The sequence below is a fragment of the Moschus berezovskii genome, chromosome 25 (genome assembly GCF_049115385.1).
Source record: "Moschus berezovskii isolate FMDL1 chromosome 25, NW_MosBer_1.0, whole genome shotgun sequence".
Classification (NCBI taxonomy): domain Eukaryota; kingdom Metazoa; phylum Chordata; class Mammalia; order Artiodactyla; family Moschidae; genus Moschus; species Moschus berezovskii.
Window position 1 is genome coordinate 19531043 of NC_142484.1, and position 23788 is coordinate 19554830.

At 47.3% G+C, this 23788-nt stretch overlaps 2 protein-coding genes, 1 long non-coding RNA gene and 1 pseudogene across 12 annotated transcripts in view; 1 reads left to right on the forward strand and 3 right to left on the reverse strand.

Moving 5' to 3' along the window:
- Positions 1–19495, reverse strand: TIRAP (TIR domain containing adaptor protein). Of its 2 annotated transcripts, XM_055415906.2 has the most exons (5): positions 19146–19161; positions 7521–7644; positions 7157–7315; positions 4417–5016; positions 1–2346 (listed from the first exon to the last, which is right to left on the reverse strand). In XM_055415906.2, the coding sequence occupies exons 3-5, from the start codon at positions 7221–7223 to the stop codon at positions 2327–2329; spliced, it is 687 nt and encodes a 228-aa protein (XP_055271881.2). In that variant the 5' UTR covers positions 7224–7315; positions 7521–7644; positions 19146–19161; the 3' UTR covers positions 1–2326. The 2 variants fall into 2 exon arrangements, with proteins under 2 accessions (XP_055271881.2, XP_055271882.2); XM_055415907.2 differs by lacking the exon at positions 7157–7315 and having other exon boundaries at positions 19146–19495.
- On the reverse strand, positions 16265–17412 carry LOC129548345 (microtubule-associated protein RP/EB family member 1 pseudogene; annotated as a pseudogene).
- LOC129548946 (uncharacterized) overlaps positions 18669–23788 on the forward strand; it is an 8161-nt gene continuing 3041 nt past the window's right edge. Inside the window, exons 1-4 of one of the 6 annotated variants that reach the window (XR_016036402.1) lie at positions 18669–18910; positions 20578–20693; positions 22509–22663; positions 22777–22833. This is a non-coding gene — a long non-coding RNA (uncharacterized LOC129548946). Of the gene's footprint in view, positions 18911–20577; positions 20694–22508; positions 22664–22776; positions 23043–23788 lie in introns of those variants that run through there. The other 5 variants (XR_016036401.1, XR_008684426.2, XR_008684423.2 and 2 more) reach the window with 5 other exon arrangements.
- FOXRED1 (FAD dependent oxidoreductase domain containing 1) overlaps positions 22516–23788 on the reverse strand; it is an 8256-nt gene continuing 6983 nt past the window's right edge. For 3 of the 4 annotated variants that reach the window (XM_088832285.1, XM_088832288.1, XM_088832287.1), the window contains one exon: positions 23036–23725. In XM_088832285.1, the coding sequence (XP_088688411.1) occupies positions 23471–23725 (255 nt within the window). In that variant the 3' untranslated portion in view covers positions 23036–23470. Of the gene's footprint in view, positions 22648–23035; positions 23726–23788 lie in introns of those variants that run through there. The other variant, XM_088832286.1, reaches the window with a different exon arrangement.

Consider the following 23788-nt stretch of genomic DNA (forward strand, 5'->3'; position numbering starts at 1 on the left):
GTAGGGTTATTGTTAATAAAAGCTTATCTCTGAGTTGGTAATTGTTGAAACTGGGTGATAGGTATGCAGGGATTTGTCAAACTGCCTCCTTCCTTTTAGTGTATATTTTTTATAATAAAGGCAAAAGAGAAGAAAGAATATTATGACAATAGGATACCAATATTCACCCACCAAATTAACACATACTTAAAAAACTGACGTGTGTGTGTATGTGTTAGTCACTCAGTTGTGTCTGACTCTTTGTGACTCCATGGACTGTAGCCCACCAGGCTCCTCCGTCCATGGAATTCTTCAGGCAAGAATACTGGAGTGGGTTGCTATTGCCTTCTCCAGGGGGATCTTTCCAACCCAGGGATTGAACCTGGTCTCCTGCATTGCAGGCGGATGCTTTACCATCTAAGCTACTAGAGAAGCCCTAAAAAACTGATAATTCTAAGTAATTTCCTAGCAGTCCAGTGTTTAGGACTCAGCGCTTTCACTGTCAGGGCCTGGGTTCAATCCCTGGTCGGGGAAGTAAGATCCCAAAAGCTGTGTAGTACAACAACAACAACAACAACAACAAAAAAAACCTGATAATTCTAATTGTTAGCAAGAACATGAAAAAGTGGCAACTCTTATACACACAGGGTAGGAACAGAAATTGGCAGAATCAACTTGGAGGAAAATTTTGTATCCTCTACCAAGACCATTGGATACTCTTGACTATTCCCCATCTAGGTTAAATCCTAGAAGATCTTGCCCTGGAAAACATATACAAGAATAAAAATGCTCACAGGCTTATTGTTTTCAATAGCAAAAAAAAAAAAAAAACTGGAAACAACCCAGTGTTCATTTGTAAAAGAATGTGCAGCTAAATAGTGGTATATTTACATAATGGAATGAAAGTGAACGTACTGGAGCTCCATGCTTCAACGTGGATACATCTTACAAACATATGGCCAAAGGAAGGAATTTGCATAATCTGTAAACATAACACCACTTATTTACAATACAAAACCATGTAAAAGTATGCTGTCAGGGATGCATACATATGTAGTAAATTTCTAGGGAAAAGCTAAGAGTGATAACATTCAAAATTCAGGATAGTGGTTACTTCTAGTGGGAGAAGGAAGGAGAATATAATTAAGGGCAGATAGGGAGCAACATGGGGCTTGTGAGGGTTTGCTTCTGAGCTGGGTTTAGAGTACCTGAGTGTACTACATTATTCTTTAGTCCTTTCATATATAATAAGATAATTTGTAATTAAAGGTTTTTTCATATATGCAGATAGCAAATCATGTACACTTGAAACTAATATATCTCAATTATATCTCAGTTTTTTAAAAAATATATGTGTATATATTTTTCAGTAAAAGGAGATGTGCGGGGAGGGGGGAGTGGACGAAGAGACACAAAAGTATACATCAGGGAAATAATAAGTTCATTTCAGCTCAACAACCAGTTTTATTGAAAACATACCATCCTCCAGAGGAAATACGCTGATTCCTCTGAGTGCAGAGGTGAGGCGCTTTCTGCATGAGAAAGCATGAGTTCTGGCCAGACCCCTGACGAAGCCCCCACATGTCAGTGCGTCGGTGAGTGGGCTTTTGATCCCTTCTAATCGCCCCTCCTGCTCCCTGCTCTCTCCTGTCTCTTCTGAATGGTCTCGAGGTGTGCAGCGGAAACAACAATGCTGAGGGCATCTTCCTCATACCTCTCAGATGTGAACGACGGCACAGGGAGACCCCGGCAGGAGTGTGAAAGACACCATACCTGTTGCTTTCTCCTGACGCCTGCTCAGGGCTTCCCCGGGCACCGGGGAAAACCACGCAGCTGAGGCAAGTGGTCCAGGACTCCAGCTCCTTACTCAGGTGAGCCACCTCTTCAAGAGGAATGCACCTCAACACCAGTGCCCGATTCCAGGGGATGAAGATACAGACATGACCTGCCAGGCTTCATGTCCAGTCATGCAGGCAGCATCACGTGGGCCATATCTTGGTATCAGCACTTCCTCCCACCTCCACTTTCTGGCTCTTCCAGGCCTTCCTGGGGGATCCCCAGACTCCCCAGGCCTTCTTGGGGAAGTCCCCAGTCTCCCCAGGCCTTCCTGGGGGAGTCCCCAGCCTTGCCAGGCCTTCCTTGGGGGACTCCCCAACTTCCCTAGGTCCTTCCTGGGAGCCCACGGATATGGAGGCCACAGACAGTCTGATCCCTGGGTCACATAAAATGTCCTGCAAACTCACTCCTTACAACTCAGTGTGTTGGCTGAAATCCAAGGCCCTGGGCCCTCTAACTCCATTTGCCACTTTGCTCCAACTTTCTGGGTGCTGTGGTGATGGATCAAGCGTCAACCAAGGGTCTGCAGGTCTGAAAGAGATCCAAGAGGCGCAGGGCTTGTCACCATCCTCAGATCCCAGGATCTCTGTTTCCCCAACAGCTCCCCGCCTCCGTTGCCTTTTAATCTATTTTACCTTCCAAACCCACTGTTACATATTGCCCCTCCCTGGATATGCTTATCAGGGGCAATCCTTTCCTATTATTTTGCACCTGTTTGCTTTACTAAACCAAGACTAAACCAGGGTCCCTCCTGGCATGTTTCTAGCTCTTGGTGGACATTGCCAACCTGACCTCAGTGAGAGAAATCTAATATTATTAATACTAGTAATGATGATGTGTATGTGTGTGTATGTTCAGTCACTCAGTCATGTCCAACTCTTTGCGACCCCATGGACTGTAGCCCACCAGACTCCTCTGTCCATGGGATTTCCCAGGCAAGAATACTGGAGTGGGTTGCCATTTTCTCCTCCAGGGGATCTTTCCAACCCAGGGATCCAACCCGTGACTCCTGCATTGCAGGCTAATTCTTTACCCACTGAGCCACCTGGGAAGTCCAAATATTGATGATAATGGCTAATATCTATTGAGGAGTTGACATGTGCTAGGCCCAGTACTCTTGCCTGGAAAATCCCATGGATGGAGCAGCCTGGTAGGCTGCAGTCCATGGGGTCGCTAAGGGTCGGACATGACTGAGCAACTTCACTTTCACTTTTCACTTTCACACATTGGAGAAGGAAGTGGCAACCCACTCCAGTGTTCTTGCCTGGAGAATCCCAGGGAAGGGGGAGCCTGGTGGGCTTCCATCTATGGGGTCACACAGAGTCGGACACAACTGAAGTGACTTAGCAGCAGCAGCAGCAGCAGGCCTTGCCTGTTACGAGTACTTTACATGTGGCAGGCAATGTCCTGAATACCTACTTAGTGTACATACTTATTTAGGTATATAATATAATTCTCATTCAACCAATGAGAAAACCCAGACACAGAGCAGTTAAGTAACTCACCCAGGTAACATGGTCTTTTCCAGAGCCTGCATTCTGAACTACAGGCAGACCTCAGAAATACTGCAGGTTCAGTTACAGACCACCATAATAAAGCGAATATTGCAGTCAAGTGAGTCACAAATTCTTTGGCTTCCCAGTGCATGTAAAAGTTATGTTTATACTCTCCTGTAGTCTATTAAGTGTTCAAAAGCATGATGTTTTTAAAAACAACGTACATACCTTCACAGAGAACTATATTCAATATCCTGTGATTAACCATAATGGAAAAGAAGATTAAAAAAATATGTATAACTGAATCACTTTGCTGTAGAGCAGAAATTAACACAACATTGTAAATCATATATACTTCAATAAAAAGTTGATTTAAAAAAATGTACATGCCTCAATTAAAAAATAAGAATAGGAACAACTGCTCAGTCGTATCCGACTCTTTGTGACCCCATGGACTGTAGTCCACCAGGCTCCTCTGTCCATGGAATTCTCCAGACAAGAATACTGCAGGGGTTGCCATTTCCTTCTCCAGGGGATCTTCCCCACCCAGGGATCAAATCCGGGTCTCCTGCATTGCAGGCAGATTCTTTACCATCTGAGCCACCAGGGAAGCCCTAATTTAAACATACATAGTGCTGTGATTCATGGGATCGCGGAGAGTTGGACACGACTGAGCGACTGAAGAAGAAGTGCTAAAAAAGAAACAAAAAAGCTAATTATCATCTGACCAAGAAAGGTTGCCACAAACCTTCTGTTTGTAAAAAAAAAAACCAAACAAAACACAGTATTTGCCAAGTGCAATGAAGTGAAGCCTAGGGACTCTCCTGGTGGTCCAGCGGTTAACACTCTGCTCCCAGTGAGGGGTGGAGGGGGCTACTGGTTGTTCCATCCCTGGTCAGGGAACTAGATCCTGCCTCCCTGCAACTAAGAGTTCTCAGGTGACAAATGAAAGAGCCTTCATGCTTCAAGGAAAATCCCCGCCAGCTAAAAGATGCTGAGCAGACAAATATTTTCCTAAAAAGATAAAACAGAGTGAAGCCCATACTAGGCAACACTGGGAGTCTCCTAAAAGCCCAGGTAGAGCAAGCCCTTCCCCAAAGCTTACACCGCATGACAGCCTCCTTGACTTGGCGGAAGCCGCCTTCCGGACCACGGCCGTCCACGAAGTACATGTATCGGAGCTCGGCGGGGTAGGCGGCTCTGCTGAGGCCGGACATCAGGGGGATGGTGCGGCCCTCGGCCCCCGGGGCCTCGCTCAGCGCCTGCAGCATCTGGTACCTGCACCACGGGTCCCGGAGGAAGCCGGGGGTAATAAGCAGCACGCGGCAGTGGCTGCTGCTCAGCGCGTGGCACAGCTCGGACACGATGGCGCCGCCGGGGGTGGCGTCGCGAAGCTGCAAGAAGCAGCGCAGGCTGGCGGCGCCGCCCTCCAGGTAGGAGACCAGCTCCTGGGCGGCCACCAGGTCCTCCTCGCTGTGGCACACGCACACATCATAGTCCTTGCTCCAGCGGCCGCTGCTGCTGCTGCTGCCACCGCCCCCGTCGGCGCCGGCGTGCGACGGTGTAGGGATGGGAGACACCTCTGAGCTGGGGCCCAGGGATGGGGGGCTGTCCGGTGAGCTCGGCTGGGAAACGTCACTGAGGGCGCTTTCTGCGGAGACGGGCATCTTCGTGGGCTTCCTCGACAGGGCCTGCCTGAACCAGTCTGCAGTGGGGAGAGGCATTGCTTAGGCTTGGAGTTCTCAGCAGGGGCTTCCTCCCGACCCCATCAGAGAAGAGTCACCTCGGGAAGGACCCCAGTCCGTCTGCCCTGCCCACCTTCTCAGGCCAGCTGTTCTGTGTACTGTGTCCATCCCTCAGGACTTGCCCCAAACTTCCCCTTGTCTTTAAAGGTTTGGGGAATACATAAAAGCTGGTTGTTTGCACTTCCCCAGTGGCCCAATGGTTGAGAATCCTCCTGCCAATGAAGGGGACACAGGTTTCATCCCTGGTCCAGGAAGATTCCACGTGCCTCTGGGGAACTAAGCTCCAGCCCTCACTCTAGAGCCCATGAGCAGAAACTACTGGTGCCCACGCGCCCTAGAGTCCAAGCTCCTCAGCAAGGGAAGTCACCGCAGTGAGAAGCCTGAGCACTGCAACTAGAAAAAGCCCACACACGGCAACAAAGACCCAGAGCAGCCAAAATAAATACATAAGCCTGGCAGTTTTATAAGTCAGCAGAGATGTAATAACAGCTTGTCCTACTGTATTGCATATCTGATAGTTACTAAGAGAGTAGATCTTAAAAGTAGTAACTGTAACTGTAAGGTGATGGATGTTAACTAGACTTAGTGTGATGATTGTCTCACAATGTATACAAATGCTGGATCATTATGTTATACACCTGAAACTAACAGAATAGCATATGTCAATTATACCTCAAAAATTTTTAAAAAAATCTATGGTATAACAACAATATGAGAAAAAACAACAACAACTCTAGCTGTTTTACCAGCCTGATTAGGAAAGATAGCTTTGCCTGCTCCACGCCCTGGTTTCTGATACCCTAATCAGAACTTCCCACGAGATGACTAGTCAACCATCTGTGAGTCTGTAAGCAGAATTATGTTAAGCTGGTAAATATCAGTTAGTCCCCAGACCCACTTTTAGCACTCAGGGGAGGTGGATTTAGATTTAGGGGAGTGAAAGAGAGGCAGGGATTGGCACCTGTTTGGCCATGAGAAATCCTACGTGCTAGGTTGCTGCTGCTGTGTTACTTCAGTCGTGTCTGACTCTGTGTGACCCCATAGACAGAAGCCCACCAGGCTCCCCCGTCCCTGGGATTCTCCAGGCAAAAACACTGGAGTGGGTTGCCATTTCCTTCTCCAATGTGTGAAAGTGAAAAGTGAAAGTGAAGTTGCTCAGTCGTGTCCAACCCTTAGTGACCCCACAGACTGCAGCCTACCAGGCTCCTCCATCCATGGGATTTTCTTACGTGCATGCTAAGTCTCCTCAATCATGTCCGACTCCATGACCCTGTGGACTATAGCCCGCTAGCTCCTCTGTCCATGGGATTCTCCAGATAAGAATACAGGAGTAGGTTGCCATATCCTCCTCCAGGGGATCTTCCCAACCCAGGGATAGAACCCACATCTCTTATGTTTCCCGCATTGGCAGGCAGGTTCTTTCCACTAGCGCCACTTGGGAAGCCCCAAGAAATCCTAGCTTCCTGCCAAATGGGTAAAATGGAAATGTGGAAAGAGGTCACTGTCCAGAACTCCTGAAGACCTTAGCACTGACTGATTCCAAATCACACTTTGGAGGGCCCCACAGATTTGACTGTGGACCACTTGCTTTCTGGATGACCTTAAACAAGCCAGTCAATGTTTCCACTTCCTTATCTGGAAAATGGGTTCATTTCAGTTGTTGCTGAAGGTTAGAGGAAATAATGCCATATCTGGCATATTGTTGAGTGCTCCAAATGATATCAACTCAGCCTCTCCAGCTTTTGATCAGGACAGAAAGTTTGGTGTTCTGGAGGTGGATTTGTCCTCTCTGCTCTGCTCTGCTTATCACCTTCCTGTGAATGGTTCTGAGTGATTTAGATGACAAGAGAGACATCAAGTTAAGTACTCAGCACGGTAGTTTCCAGGCTGGGAAGATCAGCTGAGCACACCTGGGAGACCAGTGAGCCAAAATGATTGAAGGCTCACAGAGGCACACCTTCTCACTCCCCACAGAGCCCTGGGCCCTGAGGTCAAGACAGGACCACTCCCCCCACCACCATCAGCCTCCTTTGAATCACTCCAGGGCCTGTGTTTGGGGGCCAGGCAGCCTCCTGCAATTAGGAGTCTGTGTCCACTCACCAGCCATCTTGCCCAGAGGCTTCTTGGACCTGGAGCCAGGAGCCGGGGAGGAGGCTGATGATGCCATCGTGGTGGGCTCCAAACTAATCCCATGAGACCACGCATTGGTAAAGTGGGAGAAGGGAGGGGCCCCCGTCTTGACCTCATGGAACAGCCATTCTACAAGAAACAGAGAAAGCAGGTCACAAAAGCTGGATCTACCTTACTCCCAGTCCCAGGGCATGGGCTCTGGGAGTTCTTTCTCTCTGGGTGCCTGACAGAGGCTCAGTCTCTAAGTGGGTCCCTTATGGGATTAGGGTCAGCCACCACTGGGATTAGAGCTGGTTTCTAGCGAAACCCCAATCTGTGTAGTGATCAGACTTACAGAGTATGAGCTCAGCATGACCAGCAGAGTGACGGTCCTCTGCGCCGCCTGGCCAGGGTTGCATTCGGGATCTGGGGAAGGGCGACTGGCAAGCACCTCATTTTAGGAACATCCTGTGTAAATGCTGAAATCAGAGAAGAAGGTCCGTTGCTATTTGAACAAATAATTATGTGTCAAGGTAAACAGATATTTTGCAGTAGAAAGCCAGCACATGTAAGAAACCTTGGAGGACTTTTCCTCCAAGCCTGCCTTTCCCCAAATAACTCCTTCCATCTGCCCCTCAGCCATCCAACCCTTTCTCCCTCCCTCTCTCCCTCAGGTGGACAAAGTGGTAAAGTTTACAGACTCTGCAGGCAGAGTTCCTAGATCTCTTATGAACTGTGGCCTCTGGTAAACTACTTACTCTTGCAAAACTTTAGTTTTTCCATCTGTGAAATGGGAATAATACTGCAGCCTGCTCAGCATTATTGTGAAGATGAGATGATCACGTGAGATGATTTACGTAAAGTGCATGGCATAGAATACTCAGAAAAAAATACTGGTAGCTCAGTGGTAAAGAATCTGCCTGCCAATGCAGGAGACACGGGTTCGATCCCTGGTCCGGGAAGATTCCGTATACCTGGCGCAATTAGGCCTGTTTGCCACAGCTGTTGAGCTTGTGTTCTAGAACCCCCAAATCGCAGCTACTGAAGCCTGCGCACTCTAGAGCCTGCCACTGCTCCACAACAAGAGAAGCCACTGCAATAAGAAGCCTGAGCACCTGCTCTTCACAAATAGAGAAAATAATAAATAAAAATGAAAAAATAAAATAATCCAGGGACTTCCCTGGTGGTCCAGTGGTTAAGAATCCACCTTGCAATGCAGGGGACCCGGGTTCAATCCGTGGTGGAGGAACTAAGATCCTATATGCCACAGACTTACTAAGCCCAAGAGCCGCAACTAGAGTCCACACGCCACAATGAAAGACGCTGTATGATGAAACTAAGACCCAATGCAGCAAATAAATATTTTAAAAAATAAACCAGATACTGGAGGGATATAGTCAATGTTTTTCCGAATTCCAGGTTTTCGGTTTACTGTTTGGAGGTGGAGGGAAGGGATTGTCAAAAGGCATCAACATTTATATGGAAATGCAAAGAACCAAAGACTACCTCAGATGGCAACTCACTGTGTTCTCTTCCCACCACAATGACCCAATGTCCCTGATGGTGGAGACACTTTCTGCTTAGGTTTCTGGGAGGATACTGTGTGGAGCAGAGCCCACCCTGATCTGAAACAGAGTCACTGCGATCTAGTGGCTTCTGGAGATGAAGGGTTGGTAGAGAACTTGGCACTAGAGCAAGGACTGCTCTCTCACTATTTGATGGACCTGCAGAGGTCAAGACTGGAGAATCCCAGGGACAGGGGAGCCTGGTGGGCTGCCGTCTATGGGGTCGCACAGAGTCGGACATGACTGAAGCGACTTAGCAGCAGCAGCAGCAGAGGTCAAGACAACCCTGCCCCTGCTCCTCCCCACCCACCGCCCGGGAAGCCACAGAAAAAGGCCATGTCTGAATAGACACACTGAGATAAAGAGTTTTCAAAAGTTGAAGAAAGTCTTTCAATGTTGGACAAACATGTTTCATTCGGGTAAATGCTGAACACCTTTATGCCAAGCCGATGGAGAGAAGACAAGAGGTACTGGTGATTCATGAAAACATATAAAAGTTCAAAAAAAGGAGAAAGTGAACTGCAGCAGCAGAGGGTGGCAGGTGTTCAGGGGCAGAAGGAGGAGTTGGGATGGCCTTGGAAAGAGGCATGTTTGAAAGAGCAAAGCAGACAGATGCTAAGCCAGCCAAAAGGACACGAAAATAGGAACATTAACAAAGATGTGTGTTTCTTTTCCTACCTAATAATATTCTTTGGATTTCAGACCCCCTAAGTGGAGAGGCTGAGGCAGTGCCTCGTAACCACATTTCAGTTCAGTTGCTCAGTGGTGTCCGACTCTCTGCAACCCCATGAATCACAGCAATCACAGCAACAGCACACCAGGTCCCCCTGTCCATCACCAACTCCCGTTAGGTTTGTTGGTTTTTTTTGCTTTAATTTGGCTGTGTCAGGTCTTAGTTGCGGAACATGGGCTCTAGTTCCCCGACCAGGGATCGAACCCAGGCCCCCTGCATTGGAAGCGTGGAGTCTTAACCACTGGACCACCGAGGAAGTCTAGGAGTTGCTGTCTTCATTTCAGCCTTTCAAGATGTCCTTCCCCTCCCTGCCCCACTCCCCGCCCCCAGGCCCCCAGTAGTAGACACAATGCTACTTACTTTTTATCTTAAACGTTTTTGCAATTGTGTTTTAATTTGAAAATTCATTATTTGGCTTTGACACACAAACTGGAGACTGATTTGATATTTTTGTGACAGCTTAAAGGTTCAAAGTTAACATAAAACTTTAGTATACTTAACCAACGTAGATTTAAGATTCAGGTTCTCAGTTTATCAAATGACTTACCCTTTTGACACTACTTGCTGAATTTTGGTAGCTGTGTTTTTTCATTCTTTAAGAAGAAATCTAATTGCCCAATAGCCACTGGAAGTGGACTGGTATAAGCCCTAGTGACTGACGTTATGGAAGAGTTCAAACACAGGAAATAGCATCTTTGACAAAGGAAAATTGAGCAAGAATGAAGATCAGTTCCATTAACTGTGTACACTGTCTGTTTCCTAGAATCTAAAACCCTACTGCATTTTCCTTATTTCTTTTCAGTTCTTGTGCAGCTGAGGTTGTGGAGCGATCACATACAGATATGCTTTAATCTTGACAAGCTTTACTAATAGTCCTGTATTAGATGTAGGAGACATACTTGTCAGACAGACAAGAAGCTAATGAACCCAAATCTCCAACTGGAAGTTCTCATCACTCATTCTATTCTCTGATTTGTTCTGTAGTCACTTTTCCCTGTTCCTTTAAACAGTTCATCAAGTAGAAGGATATAGACCTAAATACCTACTTTGTAGGTAATTACAAAATCTTGACAGAAAATTAGTAAAGAGCTTCTTCAAAACAAAACCCAAAACAAAAAACCAGTAGCATGTTACTGTCAGTGTTTTTAGAATACTTTTATATTATAAGAAGGAACTTAGTATGTGAGGTAAATACTATAAAGCTTCACTGAATAAAACCCAAAGCGTATTAAGTATTATTCAATATCTAACTGGTCTCCAGTATCTATTGTATTGGGAATGTACTGAAACCTATGAAGACATATGATTATGTACCTTATCTAATTCATATTCCATTTCTGTTAAACAGGAAATATTATCTGTGGAAGACGGCACAGTGGTCCCCCAAAGACGTCCATATTCTAATCCTGGGTGAAAATAAGCTACCTTACTTGGAAGAAGCAGACTTTACAGATGTGATTAAGGGTCTGGAGCTAGGAAGATTAGCCTGGATTATCTAGGTGGGCCAATGTAATCACAGAGGTCTTAGAAGAGTTAGAAGGGTCAGAGTGAGAAGAGATGTGACAGCAGAAGCAGAGGTCAGGGTACCGTGGGGCTTCTCTTCAAGGAGATGAATTCTGCCAACGTGGGGCTATCAGCAGGAATGCGGCACCCTCCAGAAGGAGGAAAAGGCAAAGACCTGGATTCCTCCCTAGAAACTCCTGAGGGGATACATGGCATCTATAAGGTAATAAATGTGTTCAGTATGAATCCACTGTTTGTGGTGCTTCGTTACGGAAGCAATGGGAAAGTAATACACAATCTTTGATTGTATGTGAGTCTACTGAATAGAGAAGAAATTGACTCTAAGTGCTGAAAACCGATCTGCCTAAAGGTCTAAGCTGTTCGAGGGAATTTTTCACTTCTTTGATGGATATAGTATCATCTACACTTCTTTTGATCTTTGACTTCAAAATTAAGAACATTGGTTTCAAAGGCTCAAACACTTGCTGAATCATTTGTCAGGGCAGGATTCATTAGAACTTGCAGGACAATGTCCCTTAAAGTGCTGAAATTATGGGACTTTCTTGGTGGTCCAGTGGCTAAGACTCCCCGCTTCCAATGCAGGGGGCCCAGGTTTGATCCCTGGTCAGGGAACCAGATCCCATATAAGAGTTCATTGAGTGCTACAACTACAGATCCTGCATGCTGCAACTTAAGACCTGGCACAGCCAAAATAAGTATTTTTTTAAAGTGCTGAAATGAACGGTTAATAGCTTGATAGACACCGTTATGGACACTAAGGTGGCCCCAGTGTTCACAACTGTGAGCATGGACAGGACATATAACTTCTTACAACAGGGTATGGCGAAGGTTGTAGTATGTCACTCACATACTATGTTACTATGTGTATGTGTGCGTGTGTGTGTGCAAGCATATGTTTATAAATGTATACATACATATATATCATATAATTAGTAACATAATCATGTGTGTATATATGTTTATATTTATTGACACAAACATATAGTATGTATATTTGCTATATAAGATATGTATATAAATATTTAGATATTTAGATTATATTATATGTAAATAATATTTATATACATATATTTATAAATAATATAAAGATATTTACATTATGTCTAATTTATATATAAATATTCATATATAATAGCAAATATACATACTGCATGTATGCATCACTAGGTATAATGAATACCTATTGATGAATAGATAATACACAATATATGGATATTGTGTATTAATAGAGATGTATGTGTGTGCATGGGAGTGGGTGTAAAAGTCCATCTTGGCAGACTGGAAAGAGACTCCTTTGCTAACTTGGAAGAATTTCCCATGTCATGAGAGAGTCAGGTGTCAAGGAACTTCAGGCAGCCTTGAGAAGCCAAGAGTGATGTCCCGCTAACAGCCAGCAAGAACTGACCTCAGTCCTACAACTTCAAGGAGATGAATTCTGCCAACAAATAACCTGAGGGGGCTTATTAGTGATTCTTTTCTCATTTGCCTCTCTGATGGCACCACAGCCCTAGCTAACACCTGGACTGCGCCTGGGTAAGACCCCAGCAGAAGACTCAGCCAAGCCTTTCCCCGGCCCTTAATCCACAGAAACTTTGAGGTAACAGACAGGTGTTGGTTTAGCTGCTAGCTTTGTAGTAATTCATCATGCATCACAGAAAGTGAACACAGGGACCAATCACAATAAAGAGTTTTAAAATGCCAGTTCCTATGCCCCACCCCAAATCCACTGAATCACATCTCTAGGAGGAAGACTTGGGAACCTGGTTTTTAAACAAGTACCCCCAGGAATTCCCTGGCAGTCCAGTGGTTGGGACTCGGTGATCAAAATACTGGGGCCTTGGTTTCAATTCCTGGTTGGAGAACTAAGATCCCGCAAACCGCATACTGCAGCAGAACTAAAACCAACCAAGCAAAAAAACCAAAATCACACACACACACACAAAAAAAAAGCCAAAGAAACAAAACACACACACACAAATACTAACCAAAAAAACCCCACAAATACTCCAGGATTCTGATGCACCTAAAGATTGGTCTAGTGGGCTGCAGGAGTGGTTCCCAAATGAAGCTGCATATCATTATCACCGAGAAAACTTTAAAAAAATATAGCTACCAGACTTCTCTGGTGATTCAGTGGTTAAGAATCTGCCTGCCGATGCAGGGGACATGGGTTCAATCTCCTCTCCAGGAAGATCCCACGTGCTGTGGGGCAGCTGAGTCCATATGCCCCAACCACTGAAGCCTGTGCACCCTAAAGCTGGTGTTCAGCAACAAGAGAAGCCACAGAAACGAGAAGTCCACGAACCAAAACTAGAGAGTAGTCCCCACACACTGCAACTAGAGAAAGCCTGTGGGCACCAACAAAGACTCAGCACAGCCAAAAATAAGAAATAATTAGTTAATTTAAAAATAGCTACCTCTGGAAATTCTTATTCAATAACGTGGGGCCCACAAATTTGTATTTTTTAAGAGCTCTACAGGTAATTCTGACGCAAGGAACCACTTGTCTCGATGTATATAAGCAGTGGAATAATTGAAAAGTGCCCAGCAAATCTTGGGATTGATTTTGTGAAATAAATTTCAAACTATTGATTTTGCTATAAAGTCAGATTTAAGATGGGACTCTAGCAGGCAGAAAACAGTCATAGAACTCTGGGTAATTAGCTGAAGTCTTATAATCTATATTAAACTACATCTTTTTGCTAAATATATAACAAAGTACAAATGCTTTCAGCACTACATTTTGTAAATTTTGAAGACTTTTAAACATAGCTCAGTCAGTAAAGAATCTGCCTGCAATGAAGGAGACTGGGGTTCGATTCCTGGGTCAGGAAGATCCCCTGGAGAAGGAAATGGCAACCCACTCCAGTATTCTTGCCTGGAAAACCCCATGGACAGAGGAGACTGGTGGGTGACAGTCCATGGGGTCACAAGAGCTGGACATGACTTAGCAACTAAACCACCACCAAACATGTTAAGGGCTTCCCTGGTGGCTCAGTGGTAAAGAATCTGCCTGCCAATGCAGGAGACTCGGGTTCAATCCCTGGTCTGGGAAGATCCCACAAGCTAAGAAGCAACTAAGCCTACTCACCACAACTACCGAGCCTGTGCCCTAGAGCCCCGGAGCTACAACTACCAAGCCCACATGCCACAGCTACTGAAGCCCAAGTACCTACAGCCCATTCTCCATAAGGGGAGAAGCTACTGCAATGAGAAGCCCACGCACTGCAACTAGAGAGGAGCCCTTCCTCGTCCCAGCCAGAGAAAGCCCGCACAGCAATGAAGACCCAGCATAGCCAGAAATAAATAGATAGCATGTCAAAATTTTCATATGTCTGTGTGTGTGCGTGTGTGTATAGAAGCACCCACTATTTTATTTTTTTATATTTTGACTGTACAGCCTGTGAGATCTCAGTTTCCAGCCCAGGGATGGAACCTGGGCCATAGCAGTTGACAGCGATGAATCCTAACCACTAGTCAATGTACCAGGGAACTCCCTAAATTATAAATCAAAAGCATTGTGACTTTGATTGTTAAAATCTAAAACCTTAGCTGTATTTCAGTCACATAGGAATATATCTTACTGACCAAACATGAATGGGAAGTATTTTAATGTGCTGCTGTATTTGTCAAATGTAGCAAACTGGTCTTTGGAAAACGGTTCCTAAGTTTTAAAAAACTCCCTTTGTTTCAAAACTATATCCTAAAGGTCGTTTACCATCCTTATGGCAGAAAGTGAAGAGGAACTAAAAAACCTCTTGATGAAAGTGAGAGGAGAGTGAAAAAGTTGGCTTAAAGCTCAACATTCAGAAAACTAAGATCATGGCATCTGGTCCCATCACTCATGGGAAATAGATGGAGAAACAGTGGAAACAGTGTCAGACTTTATTTTTGGGGGCTCCAAAATCACTGCAGATGCTGATTACAGTCATGAAATTAAAAGACACTTACTCCTTGGAAGGAAAGTTATGACCAACCTAGATAGCATAGTAAAAAGCAGAGACATTACTTTGCCAACCAAGGTCCATCTAGTCAAGGCTATGGTTTTTCCAGTGGTCATGTATGGCTGTGAGAGTTGGACTGTGAAGAAAGCTGAGCGCCGAAGAATTGATGCTTCTGAACTGTGGTGTTGGAGAAGACTCTTGAGAGTCCCTTGGACTGCAAGGAGATCCAACCAGTCCATTCTAAAGGAGATCAATCCTGGGTGTTCATTGGAAGGACTGATGCTGAAGCTGAAACTCCAATACTTTGGCCACCTCATGCGACGAGTTGACTCACTGGAAAAGACTCTGATGCTGGGAGGGATTGGGGGCAGGAGGAGAAGGGGACGACAGAGAATGAAATGGCTGGATGGCATCACTGACTCGATGGACATGAGTTTGAGTGAACTCCAGGAGCTGGTGATGGACAGGGAGGCCTGGCGTGCTGTGATTCATGAGGTCGCAAAGAACCGGACATGACTGAGCGACAAATTGAACTGAATTAAGGCACAATGATATTCATGTACAAGGACAGACTAATGGAAGCGTGTTCAGAAACTGACCCACATCTATATAGTCTCCCGGTTTATAACAAAGCTGACAGTGCAGTGGGAAAGGTGGTCTGGGTCAATATAGACCGCCTTGTAGGACCAAATGAATCTTGACCCACACACCCCAACATACTAAAAAAGTAATTTCAAACGGATAGTAGATATACATGAGAATCCCAACAAAGCTTTTAGAAGAAAATATAGGCGATTATCTTCCTAACTATGATTACTTTCCTGATTTTTAAAAATTGAGATATAATCAACATCTAACATTGTACTCGGAGAAGGCAATGGCACCCCACTCCAGTACTCTTGCCTGGATAATCCCATGGACAGAGGAGCCTGGTAGGCTGCAGTCCATGGGGTCGCGAAGAGTTGGACACGACTGAGCGCCTACACTTTCACTTTTCACTTTCATGCACTGGAGAAGAAAATGGCAACCCACTCCAGTGTTCTTGCCTGGAGAATCCCAGGGATGGGGGAGCCTGGTGGGCTTCCGTCTATGGGGTCGCACAGAGTCGGACACGACTGAAGCGACTTAGCAGCAGCTTAGCAGCAACATTGTACTAGTTTAGGTGAACAACATAATGATTCAATTTATGTATATATTTAGAAATGATCATCACAATAAGTCTAGTTAACATCTATTACTATATACTGACAATTTTTTTCTTGTCCTCAAAACTTTTTTTTTTTTTACTCTTAAGGCATTTATTTATTAAAACGTTCTCTGCCAAGATTTCACATTAACAGCCTTCGTCTGTGGCGTAGAGAATGTCCACGATCCTCTGCAGCACAGGGTTGTTCTCCCTCTAGGTTCTCCTGGCAAATCAATTCAATGTTCCTGAGCTTTCCAAAATAGAAGTCTCTCTCCTTCTCCAAGTCTTCAACAGTAAGCTTCAATACATTGACCTGCTGCATCAATTCAGCTGCTTTGTCATCTCCATTCCCTACACCAGGATTCTTCCACACCACACCCGGGCCAGCCTTAGGGGTTGCAGTAGTTCTGTGTGTTGCAATGGGCCTCTGTGGAGCTGCACTGCTAGAGCTGAGAGGTTTCTTCGGTTTGTTCAGAGCGGGAGCAACAAGGGAGGGGACCACTGCAGTTTCTTGACCGTGTCTGGCAGCTACAGGGTCATACTCTTTTCCATCATAGTTTGCATCAAAAAACTTCTTGAACCACTGAACGAATTCAAAATTGTCCTGAAACTTTCCTTTTACTAATTTGTCCACAGGAATTATTTTGTCAACACCCATCCTCTTAAAACCTGCTTGAAGTATTTTGAAGTTCTGGATGTATTCATGTTCTAGCTTAGCTTGGAATTTCACTTTCTTCAAGGCAATGGAGCCAGGGAACAACATGTCCATAAACTGACAATAGGCAGCCCCTGAGCACAACTGTTCGATTTTTGTCAGATTCAACTGCAGAGACTCATTGATCCAGGCCAACATGTCATGTCGACTGAAGTTATCACTGGTGACCGACGCTGAGTACACGTTCACTACCATGTTCGGCTCTCGGTTTGACGCGTCCGCTGCCCGTACCCGGCTCCGGTTCCGTCTTCGTCTCTTCAAACCGCCTGACCCCGCCCCACTTGTCCTCAAAACTTTTAAGTACTACTGCCTAAGCAACTTTCAAATATACAATACAGTATTCTTAACTATAGTCGCCATGTTGTCACTACACCGCCAGAACTTCTTTATTTTAGAACTGGAAGTTTATCCCTTTTGACCACCTTCACCCATTTCACACACTCCCTATGTCCCCAATAGGTAACGATCAAAAAAAAAAAAACAAAAAACTGAACATAAGTAATAGAACCATAAGGGAAAAAATGATAAACTGGACAATGTTAAATTGAAGAACTTCTGTTCTTCAAAAAGACATCATCAAGAGAGTGAAAAAGCAATCTCCTGAGACAGAAAATATTACATATCCAATATGTCTCATATCCATAATATTTAGGAATTACAAACTGGTAAGGAAAAAAGAAACAACCTATTGGAAAAACAGGCAGAAGAACTGAACAGACGCTTCACAAAAGGATATCCAAATGCCCAGCAGACATGAAAAGATGCACAATTCGTCAGTCATCAGAAAAATGCAAATTAAACCTCAGTGCAACCCGACTTTCCCCTCCCTCAGCAGGATAGCTACAATGAAGAAGACAGACAGTATCAAGCATGCGAAGAAATAGGAACTCATACACTGCCTGTAGGAATGTAAATTGGTACAGGGACTTTGAAAAACTGTTTGGTGCTATATTCCCCTTCTAGGAATATACCCAGCAGAAGTGCTTACATATGCTCATCAAAAGACAACCATAAATAAGAAAGCCTCAGCAGCACTACTTACAACAACCCCGCACCGGAAACAATTGGTATCCATCAATCTATGTATCCAGTAGAATATAGAAATAAACTGGGGTCGATCCATACAGCGCAAAATTACACATCAATGAAAATAAATAAACTACCGATAAACGCATGCATGTGTACTAAGTCGCTTCAGTCATATCTGACTCTTCGCCGACCCCACGGACTGTAGCCTGCCAGGCTCCTCTGTCCATGGCATTTCCCAGCCAAGAATACTGGAGTGGGTTGCCATGCCCTCCTTCAGGGGATCTTCCTGACCCAGGGATCAAACCTGCGTCTCCCGCATTGCAGGCAGATTCTTCACTGCTAAGCTACCGGGAAGCCCCACCGCTAAATGCAACAAGAATTAATCAACATATTGAGTACAAAACACCACACACAAAAGTACAGAAGTATGACCCCAAGTTTCCAAAGTTCAAAACCAAAAATAATGACTTATGGTGTTAAAGCCAGGGTAGCAGTTACCCTTAGGTGAAAGTGATTGGAAGACACCTCCCACAAAAGGGCATCTGGAGGGTGTGATGTTTTATGTATCCTGCAGTGAGAGTGGGTACGCTGTACACTTAAGATCTGGGCACTTTTCTGTGTGTAGGTTGTACTTCAATTTTTATAAAAGGTCATTTCTGACTCCGTAGCCGCTGGGTCAGCTCAATGAGTGTGTGCCCCAACCTCCCGTCTCTTAGCTGCACTTGGCTGCGTGTGTGTTTCCTAGCGTCTCCAGGTGGAGGACAGGGGCTGACTGTCTCGCTCAGTACTGTCACGCGATGCCCAGCCCATGGCCTAGGTTCACGAAATGACTGTGGAAGGGATCCCCCCCTCACAGACTCCTACCCAAAGCCCTGCTCTTGTTGAGACACGGTCTCAAAGGCCATCAGAGGAGAGAGAGGCTGCGGGCAGAGAAAGAGGCGGGGAGACTGGATGGAAAAGAATCTCCGGTTCAAGACGGAAGCCACCTGACCGAGCCAGGCTGCCCAGGATCAAGGACTCTCCGCACGAGCTTCTTGGCGCCAGAGAAGGTGATGGCGCTCTCCGGGGCCTTTTCACCCCGTTTCCGCCTTGTGGGTGCTACGGGCGGCCAGGTGAAGGGGCGGAGAGGGAATGACGGCGAAGCCGGCAGAGGTGCCCCAGGGAAGGAGCGGGCACCGGGGATCGCCCGCTAACTGGGTCGGACGCGGGCCAAGGGGGGTTTCCACTGCCTCCGGGGTCCTGCTCTCCCCGCCCATCCCGGCCCGCGGGGCCCCGAGCGCTCACCTGCGCCTGGCTGTGCCGGGCGCCGCCTCGGTGCGCCCAGCGCTGGGCGCGGACTCCGGCGCGGAGCCGCCCGCCGTCCGGGGGAAGTGCCTTCGGCCGCCCGCTGCCCCGGAAGCGCCGAGGCGCCAGGCCCCGCGGCCCCTCCTCCGCCCGCCGCTCCCGCGCCCGGAGCCGGGCCCGAGAGGACGCCCTGCCCGCCGGCGGCCAAGTCCTCCGCGCCCGCGTCCTCGGGCCCGCGGGCAGGATCGCGGGCCTACGCGCAGCCACTGAGCTGGCGGGAAGCTTGGCGAGGTCTCTCCTCCCGAGTTCCCCGAAACCAGCAGCGGAACTTGCAGGCTCGGGGCTGTTCTCTGTCAAACAAGGAAAGTACATTTGATTCACTCATTTGAGTCCTCTCACCCTACCAGCTGAGCCACAAGGGAAGCCCAAGAATGCTGGGCTAGGTAGCCTATCACTTCTCCAGCGGATATTCCCGACCTAGGAATGGAACCGGGGTTTCCGACCCAGAAATGGAACCGGGGTCTCCTGCATTACAGGCGGATTCTTTACCAACTGAGCTATCAGGGAAGCCCCAACACCCGGCCAGGAAATCGTTTATACCTTTTTTGCCTTTCAGGCAAGTGAGGAAAATGATGCCAGGCTTTTTAAAAGGCCAGGCACAGTCGGGTCGGTGGTAACAGCGGAGACGCTTGCAACCCCCACCCCGAGGGCCACCGGGCCCGTCACGCTCCCCTGAAGTTCACGTTCAAGTCCAAGCACACGGCCGGGCACTGCCCTGCAGGCACTAAAGCCAGGCCGAGTTAATGGGCAAACGGTGGCGAGTGCTGGGTTAAACAGAGTGAAGGGACATCTCTTTGGGATGTTGATGGACGTGTGAAGCAGCCGCGGGGGATATAGGGAGTGACATTTTCTGAGCTTGTTTCCCTTTGGAGGGAATGCCAGTATCTTCCTGAGCAGTGTTCCTTGGCATGTCGGTGTGGGAGACCCTCCTACTGCTGTGTACCTGAAATGCTGGAGGGTGGAGGTGGTTGAATAGGGCCGAGGTGGAGAAGACTCTTCGGAGTCCCTTGAACTGCAAGGAGGTCAAAGCAGTCAATCCTAAAGGAAATCAGTCCTGAATATTCATTGGAAGGACTGATGCCAAAGCTGAAGCTCCAATACTTCGGCCACCTGATGCGAAGAACTGACTCATTGGGAAAGACCCTGATGCTGGGAAAGATTGAAGGTGGGAGGAGAAGGGGATGACAGAGGATGAGAGAGTTAGATACCATCACTGACTCAATGGACATGAATTTGAGCAGATTCTGGGAGACTGAAGGACAGGGAAGCCTGGGGTCTGCAGTCCATGGGGTCGCAAAGAGTCTGACACGACTGAGCAGCAAGGAACAAGATGCATGACCTCCCTTTCAATCTGACTTTCTACTTTTCTCAGCAGCCAGACAAAAGGACTTGGTGGGAATCCTGGGAGGCAGTGTGCTGTAAGGTGATCCAGAGGGGCTCTGGAGTGAAATGCTGGGGTTCACATCCAGGGCTCATCATCTGCTAGAGGTGAGACCTTGGGAATGTACTGGGCCTGTCTAGGTTCACTTTCCTTATGGAGATTATGGTATCTGGTTCCCAGTGTTGTGGGAGAAGTAGATGAGAGATGAGATTAAGCCTGTCAGACAGCTACCCCAGTGCCCAGGTGCGCAGGAAGGGTTCCTTTTACTCTGCATGGAGTGTTTACCTCTGCTTTCCCTGCCATCTATGGGTCCCCTTCTCCCAGGGTGTCCTCCCTTTTCCCATCTCCGCTCTTCAAACCCCACCACTTCTGGCAAGGGTCATTTTTGCAGTTTGTGCAGGAAAACTTGTCTTAACCTGCCCTTTCCACCTCCTTACCCTCCAATACATCCTAGTACGTTGTTATTTGAACCTTGTGTTCAAGCAGCTAACCTCTGTTAGACTGAAAAGTCCCTGAGGCCAGGGATGGATCTGCCTCCAGCAGGAGCAGAGAGGAACTCAGGTAAACACACTGAGAGCCAAGGATAGGCTAGTCACACTTGGTCTTGGGGCAGAGGTGAAGGCTAGGGCCCTGTGTCCCTCACAAAGGGAAGACAGACACCAGGCTAAGTGTAGTCCTGTAGCCTGAATAAAGCCCCACAGGAGTCCAGACGGTTCATTGTTATTGTTGGTCAGTCGCTCAGTCGTGTCTGACTCTTTGTGACCCCAGAGACCACAACAAACTCTGGAAAATTCTTAAAGAGATGGGAATACCAGACCACCTGACCTGCCTCTTGAGAAATCTGTATGCAGGACAGGAAGCAACAGTTAGAACTGGACATGGAACAACAGACTGTTTCCAAATAGGGAAAGGAGTGTGTCAAGGCTGTATATTGTCACCCTGCTTATGTAACTTATATGCAGTGTACATCATGAGGAACGCTGGGCTGGAAGATGCACAAGCTGGAATCAAGATTGCCGGGAGAAATATCAATAACCTCAGATATGCAGATGACACCACCCTTATGGCAGAAAGTGAAGAAGAACCAAAGAGCCTCTTGATGAAAGTGAAAGAGAGTAAAAAAGTTGGCTTGAGGCTCAACATTCAGAAAACGAAGATCATGGCATCCAGTCCCATCACTTCATGGGAAATAGATGGGGAAACAGTGGAAACTGACAGACTTTATTTTTGGGGGCTCCAAAATCACTGCAGACGGTGACTGCAGGCATGAAATAAAAAGACGCTTGTTCCTTGGAAGAAAAGTTATGACCAACCTAGACAGCATATTAAAAAGCAGAGACATTACTTTGCCAACAAAGGTCTGTCTAGTCAAAGCTATGGTTTTTCCAGTAGTCATGTATGGATGTGAAAGTTGGACTATAATGAAAGCTGGGTACGGAATTGATGCTTTTGAACTGTGGTGTTGGAGAAGACTCTTGAGGGTCCCTTGGACTGCAAGGAGATCCAACAAGTCAATCCTAAAGGAAATCAGTCCTGAATATTCATTGGAAGGACTGATGCTGAAGCTCCAATACTTTGGCCACTTGATGGGAAGAACTGACTCCTTGGATAAGACCCTGATGCTGGGAAAGATTGAGGGCAGGAGGAGAAGGGGACAGAGGATGAGATGGTTGGATGGCATCACCGACTTGATGGGACACGAATTTTGGGTACACTCTGGGAGTTGGCAATGGACAGGGAGGCCTGGCGTGCTGCAGTCCATGGGATCACAGGGAGTCGGACATGACTGAGCCACTGAACTGAACTGAAATAGACTGTAGCCCGCCAGGCTTCTGTCCGTGGGATTTCCCAGGTGCCATTTCCTCCAGTGGGTCTTCCCAACCCAGGGATCAAACCCGTCTCTTGTGTCTCCTTCATTGCAGGTGGATTCTTTACCATCTGAGCCACAGAGGTTTCATTCCTGCCTTCCTAACAAGTGCAGCATTTGTAGTCCTGGAGGAAGTAGCTGCTGGAGGAGGAGCCAGATGAAGGCCTTTTTCCTCTGACCGTAGGTGGGGGTGTCTGTACAGAAGGAAGGGTGAGTGGGTACTGGACACTGAAGAGGCAGCCTCATAGGGTTAACACAGATACTGGGTTCAGCCTGCCCCATCCCTGCCCCCTGCCCCCGGCAACTTCCTTCCTATGTTTTAGCAAGAGTTTGTTGCATTCATTCCGCATTCAGGAGCCTCTTCCTTTTCTGCTCACCTGGTAAGTCCTGGCACTTACCCACCCTCTACTCAGGGGTTCCACTGTCCCCGCTGGCAGCACAACCTCCCTCTCCTCCCCACCTCTCCCAACAGATGATCTGGGAGGGCCACCTCCATCTTATTTTTTTTTTTTTGGCTAGGGTGCTGTTTCAAAAGCGACTGCCATTAGGTGAAAAGACGAAGGGACAGAGGACTGCTAAAAGGAAGGAGTTAATCACATTTATTGATCAATGAGCAGGGTAAACAGAAAAGTCAACAGACCGAGGCCAAGCTGCCCTAGGCTGCTTCTGGTCTGGGCTCTGCTGCACTCTGCAGAGAGAGGCAGAGGCAGTTCTCTGGGTTGGTACCAGGAAGGAGCCAGTCTGCGTACTGGTACAGGTCCTCCGAGGTGTTCTGTCCTGCTGGGCTACTGGTGGGAGGCATCAACCTGGGCCGTGACCAGTCCTGGGGTCCTGCCCCATCGTTCTCCGTCAGCCTGGGCCCGGGCCCATATGGGCCAGGGTGCCCTGGAAGAGAGGCGGGTGGAGGAGACCCTGGCGTGGTGCTAGGGGGTGCCCAAGCTGTGAGGAGGTATGAGCATGGCCAGGATCGGAGCCCCAGGTTAGAGAGGGTGGCGGGCCCATGAGGCGCTCCCGAGCTCAGAGGATACAGTGTTCCTGGGCCTTCTCTCCAAAGTAAAAGCGGCTGAAGAGGAAGGGGCTCAGGTTGATGGTCTGGAAGTGACCCTCCAGCACCATCTCGGCCACAGCCCGCCCCACGGCAGGGGCCTGCTGGAGCCCATGGCCACTGAAGCCCGTCGCAAAGTACATGTTGACGACAAGGGGGTGGGGGCCCACCACGCCGTTCTGGTCAAAGGTGTTGTAGTCATAATAGCCAGCCCAGGCGCTCCGGACCTGCAGGGGCACGAGACGTGGGGCTACTGGGAGGGCTGCCTATGCACCCCACCTCACTCCTGG

Excerpts from the sequence above, each read along its gene's own strand:
- TIRAP (XM_055415906.2), bottom strand. The coding sequence starts at position 7,223 with ATGGCATCATCAGCCTCCTCCCCGGCTCCTGGCTCCAGGTCCAAGAAG. Across the intron at positions 5,017-7,156 it reads GCCTCTGGGCAAGATGGCTG|ACTGGTTCAGGCAGGCCCTG; the intron begins GTGAGTGGACAC and ends TCCCCACTGCAG. Across the intron at positions 2,347-4,416 it reads CAAGGAGGCTGTCATGCGGT|ACCTGCAGACCCTTGGTTGA; the intron begins GTAAGCTTTGGG and ends GATCTCTTTCAG.